The following is a 24,487-nucleotide window of genomic DNA, read 5'->3' on the forward strand; positions in this document are numbered from 1 at the left end:
CAACTTGCCACGTGTGTGATCTTTACAGTTACTTAATTTCTTTGGCCCTCACTTTTTGAATCATTAAATGCAGATAAATCTTCGTTTGCAGGGATGTTTGTTGAAAGAATGTCATTAAAAGTATATCAAGCACAGTGTTTGGCTCTGTAATAGAATTTTAATAAATGTTGACTTTTTTCTTTCCTTCCTATAAAGATGAATTATTTGTTGCCGCTTTGCAGTGCTGAAGGGATGAACCCAGGGTCTGTGTCTGCTAAGCAAACACATTAACACTGATCTACATCTCTAGTCTTCCTTTGTTTTTTAATGAAGTAGGTTACTCTTTGAGTAAGGTTATTAGAGTAAATATGAAGGTCTTTGGGATATCTACACATATACTTCAGTTTCATGGCAGAGACCGAGCCCTCATCAGAATTTTCTTCTATTGTTTCATAAAACCTTTAAAAATAAAATTTCCCAGTGTAAAACAGATATAAACACAATAAAATATAAGTGAAAATCTAATTAATAACAATAATGAATTTGATAATTAGCCTTCCAGACACTGTCATGTTTGGTTTTCAGCCCCAACATTAGTAACATCAACACCATCTCTGGAGCAGATTGAACGGTACAGAAACTGAGAAAGTTTTCCTTTTTGTGCAAAGAAGACTGCATTTTGCACGGCTTGTCACTCCTAGTCCTTGCTTTAATACACAACTAGGAAGAAAAGCACGATGATGTTCTTACCAACAAACCATCCATCATCACATTTTTCCATGACATCAACGATATCTCCATCTCGGAGTTCCAACTCATCATCATTTTGTGGTGTGTAGCTGTATAATGCTTGGTAGCTATAGCTACAAATGAGAAAAATGAATAGTAAGTGACTCAAATGCTGACAAGGCTAGTGAGTTTTTAAACCTCATTTCTGTCTTATCAACATTTGATGAATGTTACATCCTCTCATTTGCATTATTCAACTCTGCCAACTCCTCCTCTGGTGCAGATGTGCTTACGTCTTGGCTCTGTCCATATTTTTCCTTGCTTTGCACCTCCCACCCCCATTCAGCATCAACCTTACATTAACCCTGTCCAGTGGAACATCTGCTGATGGTGCTATATCAGAGGTCAACACTGATTTTTCCAGGTGACAAGAAGAACATCTGCTGGACATTTCTTGCTTCTTACCCTGGCCTCTTGGAGGTAGGTGCCACTGCTGACCACATGTCACCTGATCTGGTCTGGGAAAGTGAGCATTCCTAGAACATCATCTACATCTCTGGCTAGCCTGTATCCCCGCGGGTAACCTCATATACTTCCGTAGGTACAAAGAGACCATTCTGTCCTAGCTAAGGTCCTGTTTACTTCTTTACTAGGTTTGTATCTTCTAAACAATGATTTAAGTCCTTTGTCTCTGAAACTCAATTCTATTCTGTTTTCAGAATTATCTCCCTAAAACAAAAATATGATCAATATGTTGTCCACTTCAAAAGCCTTCAGTGGATTCCTTGGAGCTGCAGAATAAAATCAAAACTGCATTGTGGAACCTACCATCTGGTCCCATCCTTGTTTTGAGCTTCAGATCTATCTGCTCATAAACAATCTACTGTGGTCACACAAGTATATGCCCACTCCACGCCTTTGCATATGTGGTCTCATATGGAAAGATATTTTTCTTTCCTATTTTAGTTCCCATGATCCAATTTTCTCTCAATGCTTGCTTCAAACTCCCCTTCTTCTGTGAACAGAATTTCCTATATGCTAAAGCATAGGAAATATCAAATAAATTTTTGAATGAAGGAAACAATTGTTTATTTCTGGTCAGAATTAACTGCTCTTTTCCCTATGTTTGCTGGGAAACTAGCATTGAATGCCAGCAGTAAAACTCTCCTTTGCCCCTGTATATCAGTTAATTCTTCACCAGGCTCTGTCCCCTCGTAGTCCACAACCTCTTTTATTTACTCACCACCTGTTTCACAGTGACTGACAGGAAACATGGCCTTCATTAGAAACCCTCAGAGAAGGAAGGGAATGATTTTCTCATTTCTCCAAATGTCTATACCCATAGCCAGCCAGTGATCTCCTGTCTAGGGCCAAAGTACACCAAGAACATGAAAACCAAAATTTGCCAAGTGTACTTACAAATCCTGTGAGGTTTGACTCCTGTCTGGGGTGACTCTTCGCTGCTGGGCTTGAGGTTGCTGAGAAATGATTAAAGATGATTTATTGTCAGAAGGGGATACCTTGTGATGAAAGTCAAGGGGATGAGAGACAGTGCTGCAGTAATGAACAGATTTTTCGGCAATGTTTATGATCTCATTGCAAACTGCTTCCTGTGAGGTGGCCCCGACATATCCAGATACCCCCATAGAACAGTCAACATGGGGACCAAAAATAAAAAAAGAGAGAGAGGAGAAGAGATGTAACATTCCAGACGAAGCACATAAGTCCAGGGAAAAACAGAGTTGAAGATCCAGGGTAAAAAAATAGATATTCCAGTAGTGGAGTACAGGAAGAATCCAGGTGTAAGCATGGAAAAACAGGTAAGATACAGAAGAATTTGGGATTTAGTATGAATATTAAAAAACAGAAGGGCAGTAGCATAAAAGCCTGTAATTAGTGAGTAACTGTTACAAATGAAATTATCTCAGGACAGAAATGCCATTATGTAACCCCAATCATGCACTAATACATTAATTTAATCTCACATATAGGCAGAGTGGAAAAATAATCTCTAAATTTCTCTGCTGTTTTTAAGGGTTGACCTAACATTTGGTTCTACTACAATAGCCATTGACTCTTGTAAATAATGGCTCTGTGAGTTAACCAGTCATTACTCTAAACTTTGGAGTCAGTAAGCATTTTCTTTAGAAATGATACCATAGTCTTATTCAACAGGCATCTTACCACATAGCTCTTTTCAGATTCTGTGAGATCAGGTCCTGCTCTCAATGAATGATGAGAAGGCTGTGATCACCAAGCAAATCATAAGGGAGACATTTTAGCAGATGTCACATTGTGAAGGATTCAAAATAAAAGAGTGAGCAAATACACATACCACACCATCACACTCAGATGACACAGGATACCCGCGGCACATGGCCACTGAGTCTCCATGACAACATGGTGGATGCAGAGGAGAAAATGCAAAAGTACAGAGTTAGAAGCAAGCATCCAGGCAATGAAATGGGAAATTGAAAACATGGCTGCAACAGGTGAAAGTAAGCAACACATGGTCCCCAGATTCACAGGAGAGAGACATAAAAGGGATGTCTTTTGGAGCAAAGACATCATCCCTACATGAGCCACATACAGTTGTTCACCTCACTCTCAGCTAAGAAGCAGCTAGGGAAGGGCTGCTACCCCAAAGCCAGTTTAAGTATTTGTTGACTGGGAGCCTCTAGCAGAGTAGGCTTGTAAAACTATTAGATCTGCCACAATTGGATACTTACAAAAACTGCAAAAGAATACTGGGTAATATTCAAAGTAGCAAACAAGACCACTTCTTTGGAAAAATCTGCATATGACATACTTCATAGATCTGAATGGAGTTCAGAAGGCTCATAGGGCAGAGCTTGTCCCCAGAAGAAGGAATGCATGTCCTGACGCAGATACAGAGATGAGACCATCACTCAGCCCAAATACCACGTTGACATGGAAACAGGGGCAATGAAGGCCTGCAGACCTGCCTTTTGAGCAGGGCTTTCATGGTGGAGGCCAGGCTTTCACTGAAAGACTGCTTGAAATAATTTCCCCCAGAGAGGACTCAGATCCAAGTGCTGGGAATTCTTTTTGAGTAAATATTGGAAAACCCTCCAGGTACCATTCAATAATTGCAACGGTCCACAGCAACTCCAGGACCTTAGAAATGTTTGTGTAGGAGCCACTTGTTTCATAGAGATGCCCACAGAGAGTGAAGGGCTCCCCTGAGGTCATACAGCAACTAAGTACAGATGTGTCTGGGTTCCACTCCTGTCCTGCTTTGTGTCTTTCATGTTGAACTATCTTCCACTTTATCAAGTATGCTCACTGACATAATCATCAGCGAGTCTCCCAGAAATGCTACTGAAAAGCCCAACAGGTTGATCATCCTGTTTTCTTAAAATACCCAGAAAGCTGCTGCTCAGAGGGGCTTAGTGCACTCCTCGCTGCCACACAGACTGTGAGAGGTAGAGCACCACATCACTCACTTCTCCTTTCCACTGTAAATGTTCTCATCTTCTAGCATGCTCTGCAGAACCAATTTCTAGCCAGGCCTCACTGCTATACTCTCATTCTTCGGGAAGTCTCTGGCTCTCTAAATTTCCTTCAAACTGTGACCACTCCAATCCATCCCCTTGAACTGTGGCAAGAGTGAAGGAAGAGGCAGAACCATTTCATGCTCCTTCAACAGCATCTCAGCACTTGTACCCCTTTGCCCCATGGCTGAGAGCTGCCGTGTGTGGCTCTACTCATCGTTCCCCATCCTCTGATCAAGGCTTCCATGTAACACAGGGGAGGAAGGGACATTTCCAAGCACCTCCTGTGCGGGCTTTCAGAAGAATGAAACGTATTCTTGGCACTCTGAGTGGCCTGAAAAAAAGGGCAACTTTCTAAAAGTGAGTGCTGTTCAAAAACAAGAGTAGCTACCTAAGAGGAAGAGAGCTGCCCGGTAAGTAGCTACAGGATTTGAGGCTCCTTTTAACCATTATTAGTTAAACTATTACAGCGCAGTACATCTCAAGCTCTAACAGCGAGCCATCATGTGGGAACTTGCTGAAATGCAGACTGTGTTTTTATTTGGTGGTGCTGTCACTGTTGATTCTCAAACTAACTTTGGGAAACAAGGTTGCAGAGGACCTCAGTTATCTCAATCTGAGATTATTTGCCAACAGCATGCCAAGACAGGTCTGGTCACACTTCATGAAACAAGAGTTTCTGTCTCTGACTCTTTCTGTCTCTGTCTCTCTCTCTCTCTCTCTCTCTCTCTGTCACACACACACACAAAGTCTCCCCTGCCACACACACACATTTCCAAAAATCTAGCTGGTGGCCTGATATCCTCAGATCAAATCAATATGAAGACAGGATGTGCATTCTCTACATATGATCCTCACAGCTTATAAAAGCCCCCAACATCCTTCAATCAACTTAATCCTAAAATTCTTATTGGATTTATCACCATATAGCAAATAGTTGGTAGCCAGGCATAGTGGTGCCTGCCTGTAATCCCAGCATTCAGGAGGCTGAGGCAGGAGGATTGCTGCAAGCCAGCCTAGGCTACATAGTGAGTTCAAGGCCAGTCTGAACTATGTAGCAAGATGCTGTCTCAAAAAAAAAAAAAAAAAAGATGCAAAAAGTTGGTGCCCAAAAGAGGATCAGTGAATCAAATACAGTAAGAAGGACCTGGTATTTTACAAGCACAAACCTTACCTGTGTTTTATATTAGTCTTTGGACTTGGGGAGGACAGAAGAGGGAATCTTAAAGCTGGGAGAAGACTGAAGACTTATACAAGACAGCAAAGCCACTCAGCATAAATGCTGAGTCCCTTAGTAATTTAATACGTATACATCACCTCCCTCTTGGGTTATGATGGGATTGCTGGTTTAACTGAAAAGCAACACCTAACTTCTACTTGTTCTTAAAACGGGCGCTGTAACTTCTTGAATATGCTCTACTCCTGGTGCTCAGAGGTACTTCCTTCTCTAAAAGGTATGATGTGTAGTAAAGATAACATCCAAGCACTGATCCAAGGAACAACACTGCTGCAGGGATGGTGGAGACTCAGTGAGTACCTTCTTCGGTCTCAGGCCACACTTTCACACCTGAACGGTACAATGTAACCCTACTCCTAAGGGGCAGAAAGGGCCAGGTGCCTCATGCTGTGTTTGTCAAATAATGCAGAAAGAAAGGCAAATAAACATTAATCCTATTAGCTCAGATTTAATTTCTCACTGTTTGCCTTTCAATTAACATCACATAGAGGGGCCGGGGATATAGCTCAGTGGCACAAGCGCCTGCCTGGCAAGTGCAAGTTCCTGAGTTCAATTCCCAGTACCGCAAAAAAAACCCAAAAAAACCAACATCACATACAGCTAAAATACAAACCAAGTTGTTGTGTGTGTGCAGAGGTGGCCATGGCATGGGGTGGACTCTTAAGAGAAGACAGAAACTCTTCAGATCCATCACAGGGATCAGCCTTTGCCTTCAGAGGCTATTAACCCTCAGACATTTTCCCCTTTGAGGTATATTTTTTTTCTTTTCCTGTTCCCATTTTATAATCCAGTTTTTATTTTTCATTAGTACCTGTTTGCACCATACAAAGATCACAGGCCTTGTGGGGAGTTGGTCATGTACATAACAAAGCTCAATTCTTTTTTTCATCCCCTTGCCCTCCTCTTCCACATCCCCCTCCATTTCCTGATCCCCTTCCCACTTGAAAAAGGTCTATCTCCCTACTATTTACTGTCTAGCTTGTCTTTTATTTTGTCTTTATTTATATTGTTGGGCTTCTCATTTAAGAGAAACCATGCAATATTTAAACTTTTGGGTCTGATTTATTTCACTGAGCATAACAGTCTCAAGGTGCATCCATTTCGTATAAATGACTCCAGTGTATCCTTCTTTATGGTAGAGTAATACTCTTCTGCAAATAAACACTGTATTTTCTTTATCCTTTCATCTGCTGATGGTCATATAAGCTGCTTCCAAGATTTAACTATTATGAATTGTGCTGCTATAAACATGGGTATGCAGGCTGTGTAATAAATGTCTTCGAATCTTTTAGAAAGATACCACTTTCACTTTCTGCCCACTGAATAGCTTCGTATAGCTGTTCCTCTAAGGCTGTACTGCTGAATATGGTGGCCAGGAGCAGCATGTGACTACTGAGCACTTGAAATGTGGCAAATATGCAATGAATGAAATATGCAGTAAGAATGTGCATTGATTTAAAAAACTCAGTGCAAAATAAAATGACAAAAGCTCACTATGTAGTTTTTGGGCATATTGGGTTAAATAAAGTCTAATATTAAAATCAATTTCACCTGCTCCTTTTTACTATGGCTGCTAGAAATTTTTAAATTACGTATATGGCTCAAATTCTCTTTCTACTGGGCATTGCTGCTCTCACTTCTTCTACGTCCTAACATCTGCTCTCATTTACATCTAAGAGTGGACACATGTTCTCACCAGGACCTCATCCAGGGTTAAGAGCAAAGGCAGTATTAGCTTGTGCTAAGCACATTTCACACTCTGAAGCTGCATTCAGTTTTCATGTGTTTGGAAAAATAGAAGTCTAAAATGTACTTGTGAGCATACACACACACACACACACACACACACACACACACACACACACTCTTCATCAATAGTAAGCAGGCAATAGTCAGTGATTGAGAAACTGTAACTCTGCATTCATACACAAGTTGCACTTTTGGGCTGCAGCCAGGTGGGTGACCTTGGCTCTTGGTCCACTGCTCTGTTGTCCTACCGTCAGTTCACACAAGTCCCTCTGAAATCTGATGTTAGCCTCCCTGGAGCTGTTAATTCCTCTGGATCCACAAGACACTTCATGCCACTACAGTTACTAAGCGTCCCCTTCCAGCTCTGTGTGTGTACTGAAGTTTAGAAGTCCAAAATTAATCACACACACAGGCTAAAGGAATAGCAGGAAACACTAGAGATTTGGGTAGGATAGAGACCTTCATCTTCTATATAACCCTGAAGCCCCTCTACTGATATCATGAATCTCTACTGCTCTCTTAAATGGGCAGCATCTCTCAGAGATGGATTCCTCTAGTCACCTCCTAACACACACTTTCTCAGACCCTCTCTGCCTTTCTGGTGACCCGTACTGACCCCGCAGTAAGACAGTGAGAAAACCTGAGTGCCAGGCCAGGCTTTCACATTAATTCATTATCTTTTAAGCAAAATGTATAACTTGGTTTGACTTCAAAGCTGTCAAATTTAAGTATGGTTAGATATGATTTACATGAATGTCATTTTTGGCTCTAACATTCTAGGACTGGAGTGTGCTTGTCCTATGAGTTAATAGCTATGACTCAGCAGGGCTGATGTGGCTTAAGGGAAGCAGCACTCCACACACTCCTACAGAGGACTGGGCTGGGCAGAGCTTCTGATCACACACCCCGGGTATGGACAGACAGCTCACATCTGGAAGTGTGGGAGGCGAGGGCTCATCCTGTGACGGTGACAGAAGATTTGTGGCTCCTAAGACAGCAGGAACACACTCTGCAGAAAACTGGAGAAGCCAGATTCAGCCTCCACAGTCACAGTTTCAGGAAAACTCTGGAGTATCCTCAAACAGCCTCTGGTTCCGCTGCCTTCTCCCATAGAGTTAACTAAGAAAAAGATCCCAGTTTAAATATAAAACTGTTCATCAACAGTTAGTTCAGCTGCTTACCACCTAGATTTAATCTTGCAGACCACTCAACAAACAAAACTACCACAGCAACTTTGTAGTAATCTGAATCCCATGACACTCAGCCAATGTTTTGCTCCTTGCAGACTATAGTCTACTCCTTTGTTTCTGTCATACAATAGTGAGGAAACTACTGGCAGATGTGCTAATGGCTGAAGAAGCCAAAAGCTTTCCCTGAGTAGCTTAGGTTTTTATCCTCAAGGTGAGAGAAAATAAGGAACACTCACTGACTAGAATGCAAATTCCAAACTTTCTGAATTCTTCATTTGTACAACTCCCCAGAGGAGTAAGCTTCGGATCTTCTACTTTCTTCTCTTTCAGCCCACCCCCTCTCTCAAGTGGGGCAGGGGAACAAAGTGAGGTAAATGACTTCGGTTTCTTTTCCATGCTCCTCAGTACTGCACAGCAGCTACTGAGCCCCACCTCCCTGACCTGTGCTACATGCTTTCATCGCCATTGTTCACTGAATGCCATTTAATTCTCACAGTAACTCAAGAAGGCGGTCAGTATTCACCACACTTTACAAGTGAGAAAAGGAGACCCGACATGTCTGAGTTGGAAATATGAAGAGCCCAGATTCAAAGACCTGTTTCTCTGACTCTAAATTCTATGTACCTCGCGACACCCTGATCCTCCAAGTGCTCTACCAGAGGGAGACTTCAGAACATGTAAGAAAGAAGCGATGGACAGATCACCTTAACATGTCCTGTACTCCGTGGCTGGCACGTGGGTACTGACTGACCAGCAACATTTCTCCTCACACCATCTTAGGAGTGCACACTGCTGCTTCTGAGTGAGTGAAAGGAAAATGTTTTGTGTTTTTGAGCATCTTAACATTTCAAATTTCTTTTTCTGTTCTTGCAAGTTGCATCATATGTTCTCCCTTTTATTTCTGATTTCAACCACCAAGAAAACTGTGCCTTAGTTCTTAATCTTTGTGGGAACTAACTTTTTTTCCATATGCTGAGGAATATTTCTTCTGAAGTCACCAAAGCACCTCTTTCTGTCCTCTCTGATGAGTGGCTTCCTTATTCTCTAAGACAGTAGTTTCTTCTTACCTTTTTCTTAGGCAGGTGCTTTGAAGACACTTAGCTTTTCTGAATACACTTCGTGCCATCAGATTTTATTGTTTGACTGGTTTCTTCCCCTTTACAAACCAAATTTATATTACAACTGCTTTGTCACTCTCTGTCTTCTCATTTCATCACAGATGTCTAATGGATTAGAAACTCTTAACTTGGTGGTCCATGGCAAGATGGGAGCTCCTGAGTGGACTTTGGTGGGGGCCTCTAGGAATTCTGCAGAACTGGGTCTGTTACCCTCCTCACACTGCCTGCCTCTGATCCTCAGACGTTCTGTGATGCAGAAAAAGTTATGCCAGTGGGACAGATGGTCTTTAAGGATTCTTCCTAATTTAGAACTTGTTTGAGGAAGCAATTTAGAACTTGCTCACAAACTGCAGCAACTTTTACAATCCCTGGCTAGATGCTGATCAGCAAACAATGCTTCTATCATGGGGAAACTCAGCACATATTTGACGATGGTAATGATGCAGATTTCCAAGATGATCTTCCTTTTAATGTTTTTGTTCAATTGTTGACACTCTGTTGGTCAAAATTATGTCCACCAAAATCCAAGACCATGTTTGATAATGTGAACTCTTGGGTATTTTGTACGTGTCTTTGAGTATGTTTTCTCCAATTAAGTTGTCCTCAAAAAACAAATGAAAGGAAAATGTTCATTCTTCAATAGTCTGGAGGTATATAACGCATCCCCTACTTAAAATTTTGTGTTTTTCTTTATCATTTCAACTAAAATTCATACAAGATTTTCATCTAATCATAGACTATCAAAGCTAAAGGGACTTCAGTTCTCTCATCTGGATCTTCTGTTCATGGACAGAAGGCTGCCAGGAAAGAGAAGTGACTCATCTGAAGTCTCTCCTCAGGCGAATGGCAGAGCTAGAGCTACCAATCAGTACCCTGACACTCAGCACGATGTTCTCCCCGCTCCCCCCATCGCCCCTGGAGACACCTGCACTTCATTCGCCCACTTCAGCTATTCAGAAAGAAAACCTGAACTTTAAAACTTGAACAGCTGAACCAACGTGACAGCAACCTTGTAGTGCAAAACCAAGCCTTTTTAGCGGAAGTGTTTACAAATACACAGAGTGCTGGGAGCCGGTGGCTAAGGGTACAGAAAGCAGTGGAGCAGGGACTGCAAGTGGATGATTCCACGCACGGTTAGCAGACGCTGATGAATATCAGAGGTGCCAAAGAGCTCCCTCCAAGCTCTGACCCCAGCTCCCCTCCTGGAGTTTCCCATCTGTTCACGTGCAGATACTGGAAGCCTCACCCAAACCGGGAACGCACCATTCCCCAAACACATCTTTCAGTTTCTACCTCTGCGGTATATGTCTTCCACACTGTCCTCTTGTTTACCCCTGGAAAACTCCTTATTCTTTAAGGGCCAATGCTACTTTTTTCTCACGAATATTTCCAGATAACCACCTTCTTCCTCCTGCTGCTTATCATTTTTCCCCATCTTAAACTTACAGTGTAGACTTTCTGTGACTCTTTTGCTTGCATTATATTTACTTGTGAAAGGGCCTGATTTCCCCAGATGTCATGAACTCTTTTAGCGGTTAGTCATTTTCTGTCTTTTTTCATTCAACAAATATTCACTGAGCACCTTTCATATATATCAGATATCATAGTTCTTGATCTAGGGTTTGCCTTTAACATTCCACAGGGACAAAGGCAAGCAAAAGGGCAATGATGACAGGGCTAAGAAGTACCCAAGTAAGCCAGGTACAGGGCTCACACAGCACAGTCAGAGGCTTCACTGAGTTTACAGGGGTGGAGGAGGCTGTCAGGAAAGTAACATCCATGGAGACGTGAAGGACAGGTGAGACCTATCCAAACAAACAAGTCAGGGAGGCTTTGGAACACGAGGCTGGCTTGCCCCCTAAGTGGTTTTCTGAGGCCAGGAAGGAGAAGTTTCCTGACAGCAATGGGAAGCCCCTCATGGTACTCATCCCTCTCAATCTCTTAAAGCATTTAACACAGCGCCTGGAACATACCAGATGCTTGAAAGAAAATAAATAATCGTAACATTTCATGCTATTATTTCATTTAAGGCTATCAGGTACAAATCTCTCTATTTACTGGGCATTAACTCAGTGTAGTTTCCCAAACCTACAATGAACTTAATCTTCGGTTTTGAAGGAGAATAATGGCTGGCAGTGTTCTTCATACAAAAATTGGTCTAGAATGCATTTATCCAAACAAATGACACAGCCTGATGTCGTGGTATCCTTACAGGACCATTAGAGAGCAACAGTCATGTAAGTCCTTTCCATTATTAGCTTCTGTCACCCAACAAAGTCCAGAGAGGCAGCAGTCCCTTGTGAAGGGTCCCAGTTCCAAAGTTGCCACAGGAGGGAAAGTGACAGCAGCTGAGGGGGACCTGCATGGGCAGGTGCCCTCCACACAACCTCACACCTTGCACCAGGAAGCAAGCTCGGGACCAATGGCCAGTCACATCCTTGGAAAAAGCTTGCACCACGAGAGCAAAAGCAAGGGAGGGGACAAGAAGTGGTACACTTGGGTCTGGAGGCCCACCAGGAAGGACAACAAAATTTCAATAAGCCTGGAAGACTCCAGTGTTGCCAGCTACTCCATTCCTGTCTTTTACTAGGAAACAGGAAGTGTAAGCCCCTAACCTCACTCAGAAGTTCAGCACCATGCAGCTCCTATACACACTGGATCCTGGAACGGGGCTGTGATGATAACTCACCACTGAGGGTAAGAAGGCTCCTAGTGCTTTGTGTTTAAGTGTGAACTGTTGCTACATTAGAGACACTTGATTCTTTTCAACTAGCTACCCTACCACCTGTTCCAATGACCTACATTTTGCTTCCTCACAGAATGCACATTCTGGATGCATCTGTTCTGGGGTCAGGTGTAGCCTCTGCCAGGGAGGGCTGCTTCCTGAAGCCCCACACTCTGGGATGAGACAACAGACTGCTGCAATGGCAGCAGGAAGCCCCCACTTTGACAAATGCATTGCTTCATTTCATCTGTACAACTACTTTACCAACGGGGGTCTACTTCCACTCCTCCTTTGTACGTGGGAAAACCGTGGCTCAAGGAGGCTTAGGGGCCCACTAATAAAAGGCCAAGCCCAATTTCTTATAAACTATCCCACACTGCTTACCTCCAGTGATCCCACTCCTGCATACGGTGCTAGTGCTCTGAGACACCACGGTGCTGCTTCCTAACAGAGGGCAGGACTACAAGGGCTGGCAACACTAGAGATTGTCAGGCTTATTGAAAATTAGTTTTCCTTTCCTATTCAGCCTCCCAACCCCATGTGCACCTCTTTTTGTCCCTTCCCCTCCCCTTGCTCTCTTGGTAATTCTAGCCTGTGAACTGCCTGCAGCTGGAGGTCTGGGCTGGTACACTGGTACCTCGGTTTATGAACTTAATTTGTTTTACAATTTTGGGGAACACGGGTACATTTGTGTTTGCATGGGGAAGATGGTTATGGCCATGTTTGTCTCCTGATGTATAGTTTGCAAATGAAGCAAACTTTTGCTGAATGCTTTTATTTGTGAACAGAAGCGTTCATGAACTGAGGTATTACTGTATGTCTCTGGCCTCTCTGGTCCTGTCACTGTTCTGGTGCCACTGCTGTGCCTGCCTGTCTTGCTGAACATAAGCTCCTCAAGATCAGGGATCAGTGACTTCTGGACCCTGCCCAGAAGCTAGTATCAGCAGGTCTTGAATTAATGCTTATAGACTGAATCAGTAAAGCTTCACAAGAAAACTAGGTTGTGAGCCTGAAGTTTGAGCAGAGTTTATTATGCGCAGCATATACAACAGCTACTAAATAAATGGTTTTAGAGACATCTCTATAAACCCACCTGGTTCTAAAGAGATTGCAGAATATCCTCAGCTCTGAAGCAATTCTAGATCACCCAAAATGGTTGCAGTGATGGTGAATCTCGACTGCCAATCTGATTGGATTTGACATGCCCAGGGCATTAGTAAAGCACACTTCTGGGTTTGTCTGGATGGATCATGGGAGCGTGACAGCGGGGACTGGCTGGTCTCTAGCCCCTTCCATTGGATCTCTTCTACTGTTTCTCTGCTTCTGACCACCATGAGCTGGGCAGCTTTCCTCTGCCATGAGGCCAAGCACCTTGACCTTGGAGCCACACAACCATGGACTGCAGCATTTGAAACTGGGAGGCCAAGGGAACATTTTCTCTTTTAAATTGTTTCTGTCGTGGCAGCAAACATCCTGGTCCCAGCCACCAAAAGATCACTAGTATAGTAGCATGATAGCTTCCCTTCACAAAGTGTCACTCATGTTCCCAGCTCTGCTTAGCCTTAACATCCATTATTTTGAGAAATCGTCTCAATCATTCTATGAGATAGATGCTATCGTCATTTTATGGATGAAGAAACCAAGTCCCAGAGAAGGTAAATAATTCCCATCATCACAGTAAGGGACTGAGCTGGTACTCAAGCCTACTTTCTGTGGAGAAGCTGCCCAAAGTCTTTTGCTTTCTAGGTAGTAAACAACACAGCCAAAATTAGAAGCATGATCTGTCCAGTTGCCAAATTCATTTTCCCTTAAAAATTTTCTGCACTCAAAATACCCTGAAGGTCCCTTAGTCCAAACTCTAAAATTATTGTAGCTGACTTAGAAAGAAGATGGATCACTCAAAACCCTGGCAGATCCACTTAATGACCCCAAGCCTGTCAGGGGGACACACGCTCCTCCAAAGAACCAAACGCCTTTGTTCATTGTGAACAAAGGCCTGTGCTCCCACACAAACAAAAGACAGGACAGAGACCTGACTGACATAACTAAGCACTAGCAGCGCACCACGAGTTATTGAAAACAAAGTGCACATCACAGAAAACCACACCACAGCACATCACACCAACGCCTGGTGTTCAAAGCCATGTTAGTCAGAGCAAACCAAAGATAATCTCTAAAGCATGAACGGGACATAAGGGAGGCCTTCCTTTTCATGGGCTTTTGTATCAGGCTACGAGCAGCCAATAGGGGGATACTTCTGAATCACCTCAAGGGGCCAGAACATAGCCTGACCTTTTCCTCCAACTTTCCCCAGCCTTAACACTTTAATCAGTGTCCCCTCCACTCCCCACCTGGGATATCGCTTTGCTCCCAACGCAAGCAAACAGGTCTCACAAGCATCCACTTGGCCTTGATTGACAGACCAGGGGCAAGACATCCAGCCCACCCTACCAATTTTGATGCCAAGTACAAACCGGTCATGCTGCAGGCCTACCTGGCTCATACCACTCTGAGCAGCTCTCCTCTCAGCCTCGCCACCTCTATGCAGTCCTGTCTGCCCCGCCTCCCTTCCTGGAAAAGTGCTGCCCAGAGGCTTGCTGGGCCGGCTCTCCTCAGGAGTGCGGAGCTCTGAGAGTCTCTGTTCAGTACTCAGGCACCTGACCACATCTGAAGGCTTCAAGCAGCTCTTCTTAGAGATCTTGGGTCCACCAGGGCATCTCTCACCTGCCTTGCTCTCTGCTTTTCTTTCACATTGTTCATTCTCTTCTTGCCAGGGCTGCAGTTTGCTCTGGCTGCTAAAGGCACCGCTAAGCTCTGAGATGACCCTATCAGAGCTCCCAAAGAGTGGCTGGGAGTAGCTATCTCCGCGAATGCCTGAAGATGGCATGTGGAAGCCACCATCTCCATTGACATGAAGAGAGGCCTGTGAGCTTGGGGCCAGTGAGTAGGCTTTCTGAGGAGCAGGCAAGGCCAATGGGGAAACCACTGAGTGTGGAGTAGAGTGATCTGACCAACTCCCATGAGGGAGGCTGATAGGCAGGGAGGGACAGGCCCGCGCTGACGAGCTGAAGTGGTCCATGTCATAGACAGACGCCTCGGGCAGAGGAGGCAAGGGTGGAGTGAGGGCCAGAGAACGCCTGCTTGGGAGCCCTACAGTCAGCGAGATCCACTCGGAGGTGACAGCGTGCATCTCAGGGGACAGGGCTCTCCGGGGATGGGGCAGAGATGAGGGGGCTGGCATGATGATCCTGCTGTGACTGGGGCACTTAAAAAGAGAAGAAGAAAAAGAAAACAAAAGGAAGAAGTAAAAGGAACAAGTGTCAGCATAAAGGAAAAAGGAAGAAAATAATCACAAGAGGCACAAAGAGGAATGAAAAGGAGAGGGTGTGGACACTCTGGTGTCCAGCAGGGAATCCCCTGGCAAGGCTTGGAAAGAAATGGGGATGTGTGTGTGTGTGAGTGTACTAGTACACGCAGGCAAGGAGCAGCAGCAGAGCCAAGCGGCATGGAGATGGGACATGTTCCCATTAGACAGTGACAGAGGCTGCCAGTCTGCCTTGCAGACTCAGACTTCAAAGGGACATACCGGGAGGCCACACCCCAGCCCACCAGCCATCCCTGCAACTGGAGCCCTGGGCCAAAACTGGGGGCACACCACTCTTCTGGCTCTTCCTTGGGCTTTTATTCTCTCTAGGGGGCTCGGCAGAGGCTCCCAGAAAGGAGCAAGAGTACTGCAGCAATCTGTTTTACAATCACCCTTGGTTATAGTCACATGAAAACCCCAGCTGAGTTGTCCACATTATCACAAAGCAGATGTCCTGCTCCAATCTCACACCCTCTCCCAGAACAGCAGGATGTGGGCCTCACTGTGCAGGAAGTCTGTTGAATGCTTTATGTCAAGAGCCCTCTACTGGGGTCAGTGATAAACAGGTGGGAGGGGGGGAATGATTAAAGGGTAAGAATAAAAGAGGCACCCTTGCAGTGTTGCCCTGGGTCCCCTGTCCGTGCTCCCTACAACTTGCATAGCAAGATGGTCAGTTTATTCCACAGGATACTGCCCCAACTATACCTCTCCTGAACTTAAAGTTCAAGTTTTTTCATGGCTTTGGGAAAGTGGGCATGGGTTTGGAGTAACAGATTTTAAAACAAATTTCTCCATAATTAATGTCTAGAAAAACAAACAGCTTTCTAGGCCTAAACACAGATTAGTATAGACTTATGAGGGTGATCGAAAAATATGGTATTGCAAATTTCAAATTTAAAAATTTATTTCAGTAAAAGACACAATCCCTCTCACAATACTTCCACCCACCCTCAACTCCACCACAAATACATTTATGCCTCTGTCACATTCTGCAGTTCCAGAAGTCCTCTTTTGTATATTTATGAGGCATGATCAAAAATATGGTGAACACTGCTGTGCACTGCCATCCAAGCAAAAGGCAGGCTCACAAAAACATTACAGTGTGTCCTCACCCACCCTGTTCACTGGATCTGCCACCATGTAACATCTGGCTCTTCCCCAAAGTGAAAATGACCATGAAAGGTAAATGGTTTGAATCAATTCTGGACATCAAGATTGTCACAACACTGCAACTAAAAGACACTCAGGAAAAAGGATTTCCAGAACTGCTTCAGAAAGTGGTGAGAATGACTGGATCAGTGTGTTCAAAATGAAAGGGAGTATTTTGAGAGACATTAATTGCAATGTGTTATTTACTGTAATAAAGTTTTTAAATTAAATATTCACTGTGTTTTTTGATCATACCTCGTAAGTGCCTGTTCCAACCTGGTTCAAGTGAATGCTTATACAAATACTTTGGATCTGGTCGACAAGTCTAAGAATGAAACTATGACATTCTTATTCTACTTTTGTCTTCTGCAAGCCAGTCTTGACAACACGGCATAGACCCATCCTGAGCGTAGGACTTATGATATAGCAATGGTATCAATACTACCAACTTCTACCCCTAACTAATAAATGCCCTTGTTTCTCTTTCTCTACTCACCTAATCTCCAGGGCAGTTCTTCATTTCCTCCTGAGAGTTTTCTCCTACCAAGCGCTGGAAAAGTGTCACATGTACACACAAAAACAAACCCTAGTGTACAGTCTACGTTGCTACAGGCAGTGCATAATCACAGTGCTCCAGAACCACCCCAGAGGGGCTGTGTGCCACTGGCACTGCTGAGCATGTGTTCCAGTGAGGAAACAGTGAGGACGAGCTTACATACCTGAGGACTGGCAGTGGCGCTGCGACTTGGAGAGGAGGAGTAAGGCAGGTCAATGTAATCCACAGGGTTTTTTACCAGTGGCCGTTTGAGCACATCCACATAAGTGATGGGGAAGATGCCCTGTCGGGAAGTCCCTGGAATCCTCCCTTCATACCAGTTCTCATCCACCTGTCGAAGTAGTGTGATCCTTTCACCCTGGAACACACAGCAAGACAAAGGTCCTTGTCCCTCCATACCTCAGGAACCTGAGGCCCCTGCCTGCACCTGGACAGTCCTGTATCATTTATCACATCCTTTGGTGAGGAGCAATCTGCCCTGCTGATGGAGTTAATGTCACTGCGATCTTCAAGTATTTTAGTAAAAAGATCAAATTCATGTTGCCAAGGCGAAAGGCAAGTGCAGTGGCTTTGACTCATTAGAAGCAAAATAGATGACCTGTAAGGTAAAGACTTTGGATGGTTCCCTTTTTCTTCCTTTTTTTAACTTTATTTTTCATGTATTATTACACAAAAGTTAGAAGTAAACATAAAATAGAAAACAATTATCGCTTGGAGAAAATATCGTGACATATACACTTTCCACATGTAACTATGCACATGAATTAGATTTGTCCATATTTTTCCTATGCAAATTGAATAGGAACTGTACTTCCCTTTTCCTATGCTTTGTTTTTAGACTGACAATAAATACTGAACGTCCTTCTTTATCAAGAAACATAATTCTACATTTTTAACAGTGTTGTACAGCTCAGTGGACCAATATAGGGAATTCTACACACATGAATGATTTCATTACTGATTCTCTGCTGCTGGGCAATTAGGTTGCTTCCAGAGAATTTTGACATGTAGAGAGCTGTGGATCCTTGGGAAGAACAGTTCCTCTGCACAGCGTAAGTGTGTTCGCAACCAACATGCTAAGTTCCTCCAAGGCAGTAAGGATGGTGATAACACTGGCATCTCCGCTTTACTGAGCACCAACCAGATGCCGCATGCCATGCTGGCAGTTTCCCAGATGCTACTTCATTAAGCCTTTTACAACCACCGGACAGAGAGTCATTTATCTTTATTTTTATCTATGTGGCAATGAGAGCTCAGGCAGAATGTTTAACTCCCCAGAAGATACACAGCTGATCACTTATAGGTTCTGAATTCAAAGATTTTCAAATTCCTCCTGATATTAAAGGACTTGTTTTTCGCACTAAGCCATTGACACGCTGTCAATGTAGATGCCAACACAGGGCTCATCACAGCATTAAGTGCTCACTAAAAGTTGGTTGGGTAGTTTATGAAAGGTGTCCAAGATTCCAGAAATACTCCCTTAACCCAGAACTCAATGTGGTTAAACCCTGACTTAGCCTAGAGTTTACTTTTAAAATATCTGACCTCAGAAAATTCTCTAATTGCCCTTACTGCAAGTTTTGGTTGGTGTACATCTCTTAAGGGTACAGACTGTCAGACAATGCCAGTGTCACACTCCTCACATTAATGGCACCACCCAAGACAGCCCCAAAGCACAGGACGAGAAGGGCAGCTTACCTTTCTGAAAGACATTTCTACCTGTGTATCACCATTAAAGTTAAACTTAGCAACAGCTTCTCCATATTCCAAAACCTGCACAGGCGGCAACTTTTTGGGCTGAGCCTTCTCAGCAGGAGGAAGAAGCTGAAAAAAAAGAAAATGGAAAAAGAGGAAAAAGAGGAAGAGGAATGGAAGGGAGCAAAACACAAGTACTTGGTAAATAATGGTGCTTTGGGCATGAGCGGGCTTTTCCTTACAATGACAAGGGGCTGTAATACCTCAATGTAGGTACATGGGAAGATTCCCACTCGGCCATGGTGCTCGCCTTCGTACCAGTTCTGATCAATCTGCTTATAAATGTAAACAATGTCTCCCTTCTGCAGAGGAAGCTCCCTGTTGACAGAGGGTCAGAACATTTAGAAGATGCTTCATATATGCAAGGCTAAGACACTTAAGTTTGTTAATAAAAGTTTGTTAGACTTCAAGCAGATTCAAAGGGGACAAATTACAGAAGAGTGAGCTCCATAGTTGGAAGAAAACCTCTATTCAGGAAATCACATCACGCGGCACATTTTGTCCAGTCTTTTGCAGGAAGAGTGTTCACACACAAACTGAGTAGCACTTAAAAGTGCTCAGAAGCCTTATTAGTTTGTTGCCATTTGCTCAGTGCATTTTTGTGAATGCTATCTTAATGCAGAGAATATCAACACACCACACAGCAGTGCACCCAACTATCTTAACTGATGTTTATTAAATGAAGAAAAAATTTCCTCTTCTTTTAGGTCCCACTACTTCTTCTCTGTCTAGCAAGACATGCCTGAATTGTTTTAAATTATCCTTAGGCCAAGTGTGGTGGCACATAGCCATAATCGCAGCACTTGGGAGGCTGAGGCAGAAACGGATCCCTGTGAGTTGGAGGCCAACCTGGGCTACATATTGAGTGCAAGGCCAGTCTGAATTATATAAAGGAGACCTTTTCTCACCCTTCTCCAAAATGAGACAAAGAGAAAAACTATAAACAAAATAAAAGTTTAAGAGTAGAATAAAAATTATAATTTGAAACTTCTTGAATTAAAAAAATGACATAGTTTTCATATGTATCAAAGCAGCAGCACAGGAGAGAAGGTCTCTGAGTGTACTTTCGAAGGGTGTGACCTCTTTGCAGTGTGCCAGGAAGTCCCAGGCGGCAGGAGAGATGCTGGCTGAACAACAGGGACATCTGGAAAACTTTACACAGTCGACCCTGTGCTAAATAAAAGCACAAGGCAGCTTTGTGGGTCTTGTATTAGACACAGGATTCTAATCCCAGAAGAAGAGTGAAGAGGATCAGTGGCACTTGTCCCTCTGAGAAGGAATGTCTCGAGCCAGCTATATTTTTGCCACACCCCTCCCTTGGTGTGTTCTGACTTTCCCCTCTTATAATCTCCAACTGTGGGTACAAGGAGGAGCGAGACCCTCTGCACATCTCCCCCTGCTAGAAGTGCACAGGCTTCTAAGTCTGCTACCCTGAGTAGGAGGACAATGCATGTGAGGGAAGGAACCTGGAGGTGTCTGTAGTTGTAACTACTGGAAATATACCACAGTGCCTCTGGGGCTTCCATCTTTCTTAGCTCGCAGAGAACCATAGAACCAGGTCTGGTGGTAAGGCCTGGGCAACAACAGCATGATACACTTCAAGTCTTTGCTGGAATATCATTGTATACATGAGCACAGCACAATATCGGAGAAGTCCCAGGGAAAGATGGTCAATTTTGTTGACCCAAGTTCCTTCATGTTGAAGTCCCTCGGTTTCATTTGTTCAGTGGGGATAATAATCAGAACTACTCCATAGGATTCAGTCCTGATTCCTAAGGGATACATGAGTTATCACATGAAACATACTTTAACCAGTGCCTGCACATAGATTACTCTCTATTTTTAACCCCAGTTATGATTTCTCCAACTTTACAAGTGCACTGCTGTATTTCAAAAAGATAGCTAAGAAAGCAAGTAAATGTGACTGGTGGCACTTACTTTAGTGTTTGTGCTTTAAAGTCAAATTTGGCTCTGGCAGGTCTCATCTAAACACAAGAAACAAATTAAAATCATGATTTATGAACAATAAAAAGAATGCACCTTTACAAGTTTCTAAAAAGCAAAGCAGAAAACCTGACACTAGCAAGTTCATTCTGATACAGAAATCTGGGAAGAATTCCAGAGTCTAACCACTGCAGGCTATTAGATGGATGTTTAGCCAGTGAGTCATGCACAAGAATTTACCTAAAGAGGGTCAGAATTTATATCTGAAAGAAACACTGGTTCCCTAAAACATGACCATAGCTATTAAAACTCCAGTCAGCCATTAGACCTAAGATGCACCTTACCTACTGCCTCACTCCTCAGGGGCAGCTACTTGTCTGACTTGAACTATGGTCTGCAAGAAGATGAAGCCGATACACCACTCATGTCATTTTCAACTCTGAGTATTTCTTATGGTCTATGAGGTCATCCTGGCTGAGTCACTACTCCTAAAGACACCTGTCCTCCCAGACACCCAGGCCTGGAGGTCAGCCTTGGTCACATCTCCATGTTTTCATCAAGTTTGTCATTAAGTCAGGCCTGCCCATCCTCCATCCCTCAGCTCCAACTTCCGGTTCCTGCAAGCACAAAGCTCCTTTGGCCTTCCCTTCACTCTATGCCATCGTCACCGGGAGCACAACATTCCTCACATTCTCTTGCACATCATTTGCTCTCATGTTGGCTTGGTTTCTCAACTGCCCTTCAGATCCAGTTACTTAGAATCCCTGACACAGGTGAGGTCTTTGGGTCACCTCCCCCGCTCTTACCTAACTGCTTTATCTCTCTGATGTGCTTCCTGCTCCAGTCAGGAAGACCTATTTGCTACACCTCCACTAAACCCCTTTTGCTGTTGACAATTTCTTCAGCTCCAGTTCTAGGAAGTTCACCTTTATTTATCATATTTATTTGTAATCTTTCTTCCTCACCTTTAAAAGTAATATATAAGAGGAAATGGGGGGCGGTTAGAAATCACATACATGAGCAAGTTATTTTTGGCTGTGTATAATTCTGCCCCCAGCCAGGAGCAGCTCCAGGTTCTTCAACTTCTATGACCTTTCGGACTAGAAAAACAACATGACGAAAACAAGAAGATAGGTGCAGAGTAGAAAAAAGGAACACTTTAGGTGAGGAAAAAAATGGTATTTAAAAGTTTCATCAAGCTTGGTCTTAGATTTCAGTCCTTCCGTGATATGCCCCATACTTCCAGGCTCCTCATATTGGGATCAAGTAGAAATCAGTCTTCTTAGGAATCATGAATCCACTATAGGAACTTTTAATTTTGTATTTTCATGTTGATGTTTCTCTCTGTACACATATTTATTAGGGGCCAACTGAATGATCATCTTAGAATCAAGCTAATGCTATACAATTTCAATATTGGTGTCTATCTATAACCAATAACATAATTTAACAGTTGTATGAGCCAGGTGTACTGGTACACATCTATTATACCAACAGGTTCTCAAGTTCAAGGCCAGTTCTGGGCAACTTAAAAAAAACCCTGTCTGAAAATAAAAGGAAAAGAAAAACAAAGGGTTGAGGGTATAGCTCAGTGGTGGAGAGCTGTGTAGCAAACATGGGTTCCTGGGATCAATCTCTAGTACTATGAAAAACAAAAAACAGTTGTGGTTAGACAAGAAAAGAATTGATGTGATATTAATGATAAATGACAAGTTCAGAAGAGGGAACCCAATGACCACAATTATATAGAAAAATTTTATTGATTCCAATTGAAAAAAGCATATGGGGGGTGAGGGGGGAGGGTCGGTAGATCACCCTTTGTCATCCAGCTGTAGAGCTGGGGGAACACTAAGAAATTTATACCAAAGCAGCACATATTTACACTTTGAATGGTAACTGAGTTCTGTCAAAATGATATCACCTATCAACTACATTAATAACATTGTACAAGTATATATTTAACTCGTAAATTGGCTATTCAATTTATAAATTGGCTTAGGTTAATAATGCAGGTGATTTTTTTTCCATTAAAAGGAATTCATACATTACTCCAAACTGAGAAACTTTGAATCCATTGACCTCTTTGGACACATGTACGGCTATACAAAGGACAGCAGCTCTCTCTCTATTCTTCTATCACTCTTGACACCAAATTCTTTGCTTCTGCCTCTCGCAACACTGTAATACTTACTCCAGGACAGAAATAAGTATAAGTAAGGGAGAGCCTTCCACTAACAGCTCATCCATGGCCTAGACAGTCCTGTCTCTGCCTGCCTGGAGTCTTACACAAAATTAGCAGCCACTCCTGTTCTAATGAACAAGAAAGCAGCACATCTACACACACTCGTCCACCTGGTACTTGCTGATCTCTACTTTCTCAAGTCTATCGGTCAGTTTCTAGGGCAATGATTCTTCAAATGTGATCCTTCTCCTGGGCTCACCTAGGAACCTGCAAATTCTGTGCCCCAACCCAGAATTAGAAACTTTGCAAATGGGGCTCACGAATTTTTTTTTAACAGGTCTCCAGGAGGTTCTAGTGAGCACCCAAGGAGGGAACTGCTGCTCCAGGAGGGAGGCTGGGTCCCCAAGGACAGCGCTTGCCTCTGTCCAGTTATCTCACCCACACTGCGCTTTCATTCATACGTATCTCTAGGGTGCCTTTGCACGTGGCCATCTCCCCGCTCATTCACAGGCAGGCAGCCAGGAAATGAGGGTGACCCAGCACCCCAGCCTTCAGAACAGGGTTGTTCTGAGCAGCAGCTGCCACGCTGAAGGCTGAGGAGCTGGCGGTTGAGTAACATTTGCTGGCTTTTGCTTCTTCCTGGTACATTTTCTTTTTCTCCACACTTCAGAATATCCCTTTCCCAGCTTTTCTTTATCTCCTTTTACTTCTATTTCTTTCTTTTTTTTTAAAAAAAAGGAGGCAGTGACATTTCTGTCGCTCAAAAGATAGAAACATGAATATTAACCTACCATATTGAAAAGTTATACAGTAAAATTACATATTGTGGGCGTCACATTTTCACACTGTCACCTACCCCAAGTCCCAGACACATTCGCTCCCCAAGTAGAGACCAGCAGCAGCAGGCTACTTAACAGTTACCTAGCAAAGCATAAACTCCACCCCCAAAAGTAGCGTTTGGCCCACATAAGGATTCCAACATGTTGGCCAAGACCTGGATAAAAATCATTTCAAGATTTTGTTTTTCTTCATTCCTTTATGATATTAAGATTTTGGAAACTAAGCTTAGAAATGCCAAATTAGAAGAACAAATGAAATGTCTCTCAGAGAGCTAGCTTGTTGTTTATAAGTTCAGCCTCAGGGTGAGTCTTTGGTTTTCAGAGTTCCTCAGCAAGGTGCTGCAGTACTACTGAGCAGTTCACACAACCCACCCGCACATGCAGAACAGTGCTATTCTCTGATATTTCAATAGCAATATCCTTAAATTTTGAGGTCCTTGTAAATGGCATGAAGCA

General features: G+C 43.4%; 1 protein-coding gene across 23 annotated transcripts in view; it reads right to left on the reverse strand.

The window, feature by feature from the left end:
- The window catches only part of Sorbs1 (sorbin and SH3 domain containing 1), a 226,481-nt gene that overhangs the window by 5,207 nt on the left and 196,787 nt on the right, over positions 1–24,487 (reverse strand). For 11 of the 23 annotated variants that reach the window (XM_013506186.1, XM_013506184.1, XM_013506189.1 and 8 more), the window contains 6 exons: positions 21,005–21,051; positions 19,270–19,384; positions 19,010–19,135; positions 17,475–17,669; positions 2,128–2,186; positions 730–842 (listed from right to left, as the gene is read on the reverse strand). In XM_013506186.1, coding sequence (XP_013361640.1) covers positions 730–842; positions 2,128–2,186; positions 17,475–17,669; positions 19,010–19,135; positions 19,270–19,384; positions 21,005–21,051 — 655 coding nt within the window. Of the gene's footprint in view, positions 1–729; positions 843–2,127; positions 2,319–2,892; positions 2,953–14,736; positions 15,508–17,474; positions 17,670–19,009; positions 19,136–19,269; positions 19,385–21,004; positions 21,052–24,487 lie in introns of all 23 variants that reach the window. The other 12 variants (XM_013506176.1, XM_013506177.1, XM_013506175.1 and 9 more) reach the window with 3 other exon arrangements.

The sequence above is a fragment of the Chinchilla lanigera genome, unplaced genomic scaffold, assembly GCF_000276665.1.
Source record: "Chinchilla lanigera isolate Chin_1 unplaced genomic scaffold, ChiLan1.0 scaffold00106, whole genome shotgun sequence".
Classification (NCBI taxonomy): Eukaryota; Metazoa; Chordata; class Mammalia; order Rodentia; family Chinchillidae; genus Chinchilla; species Chinchilla lanigera.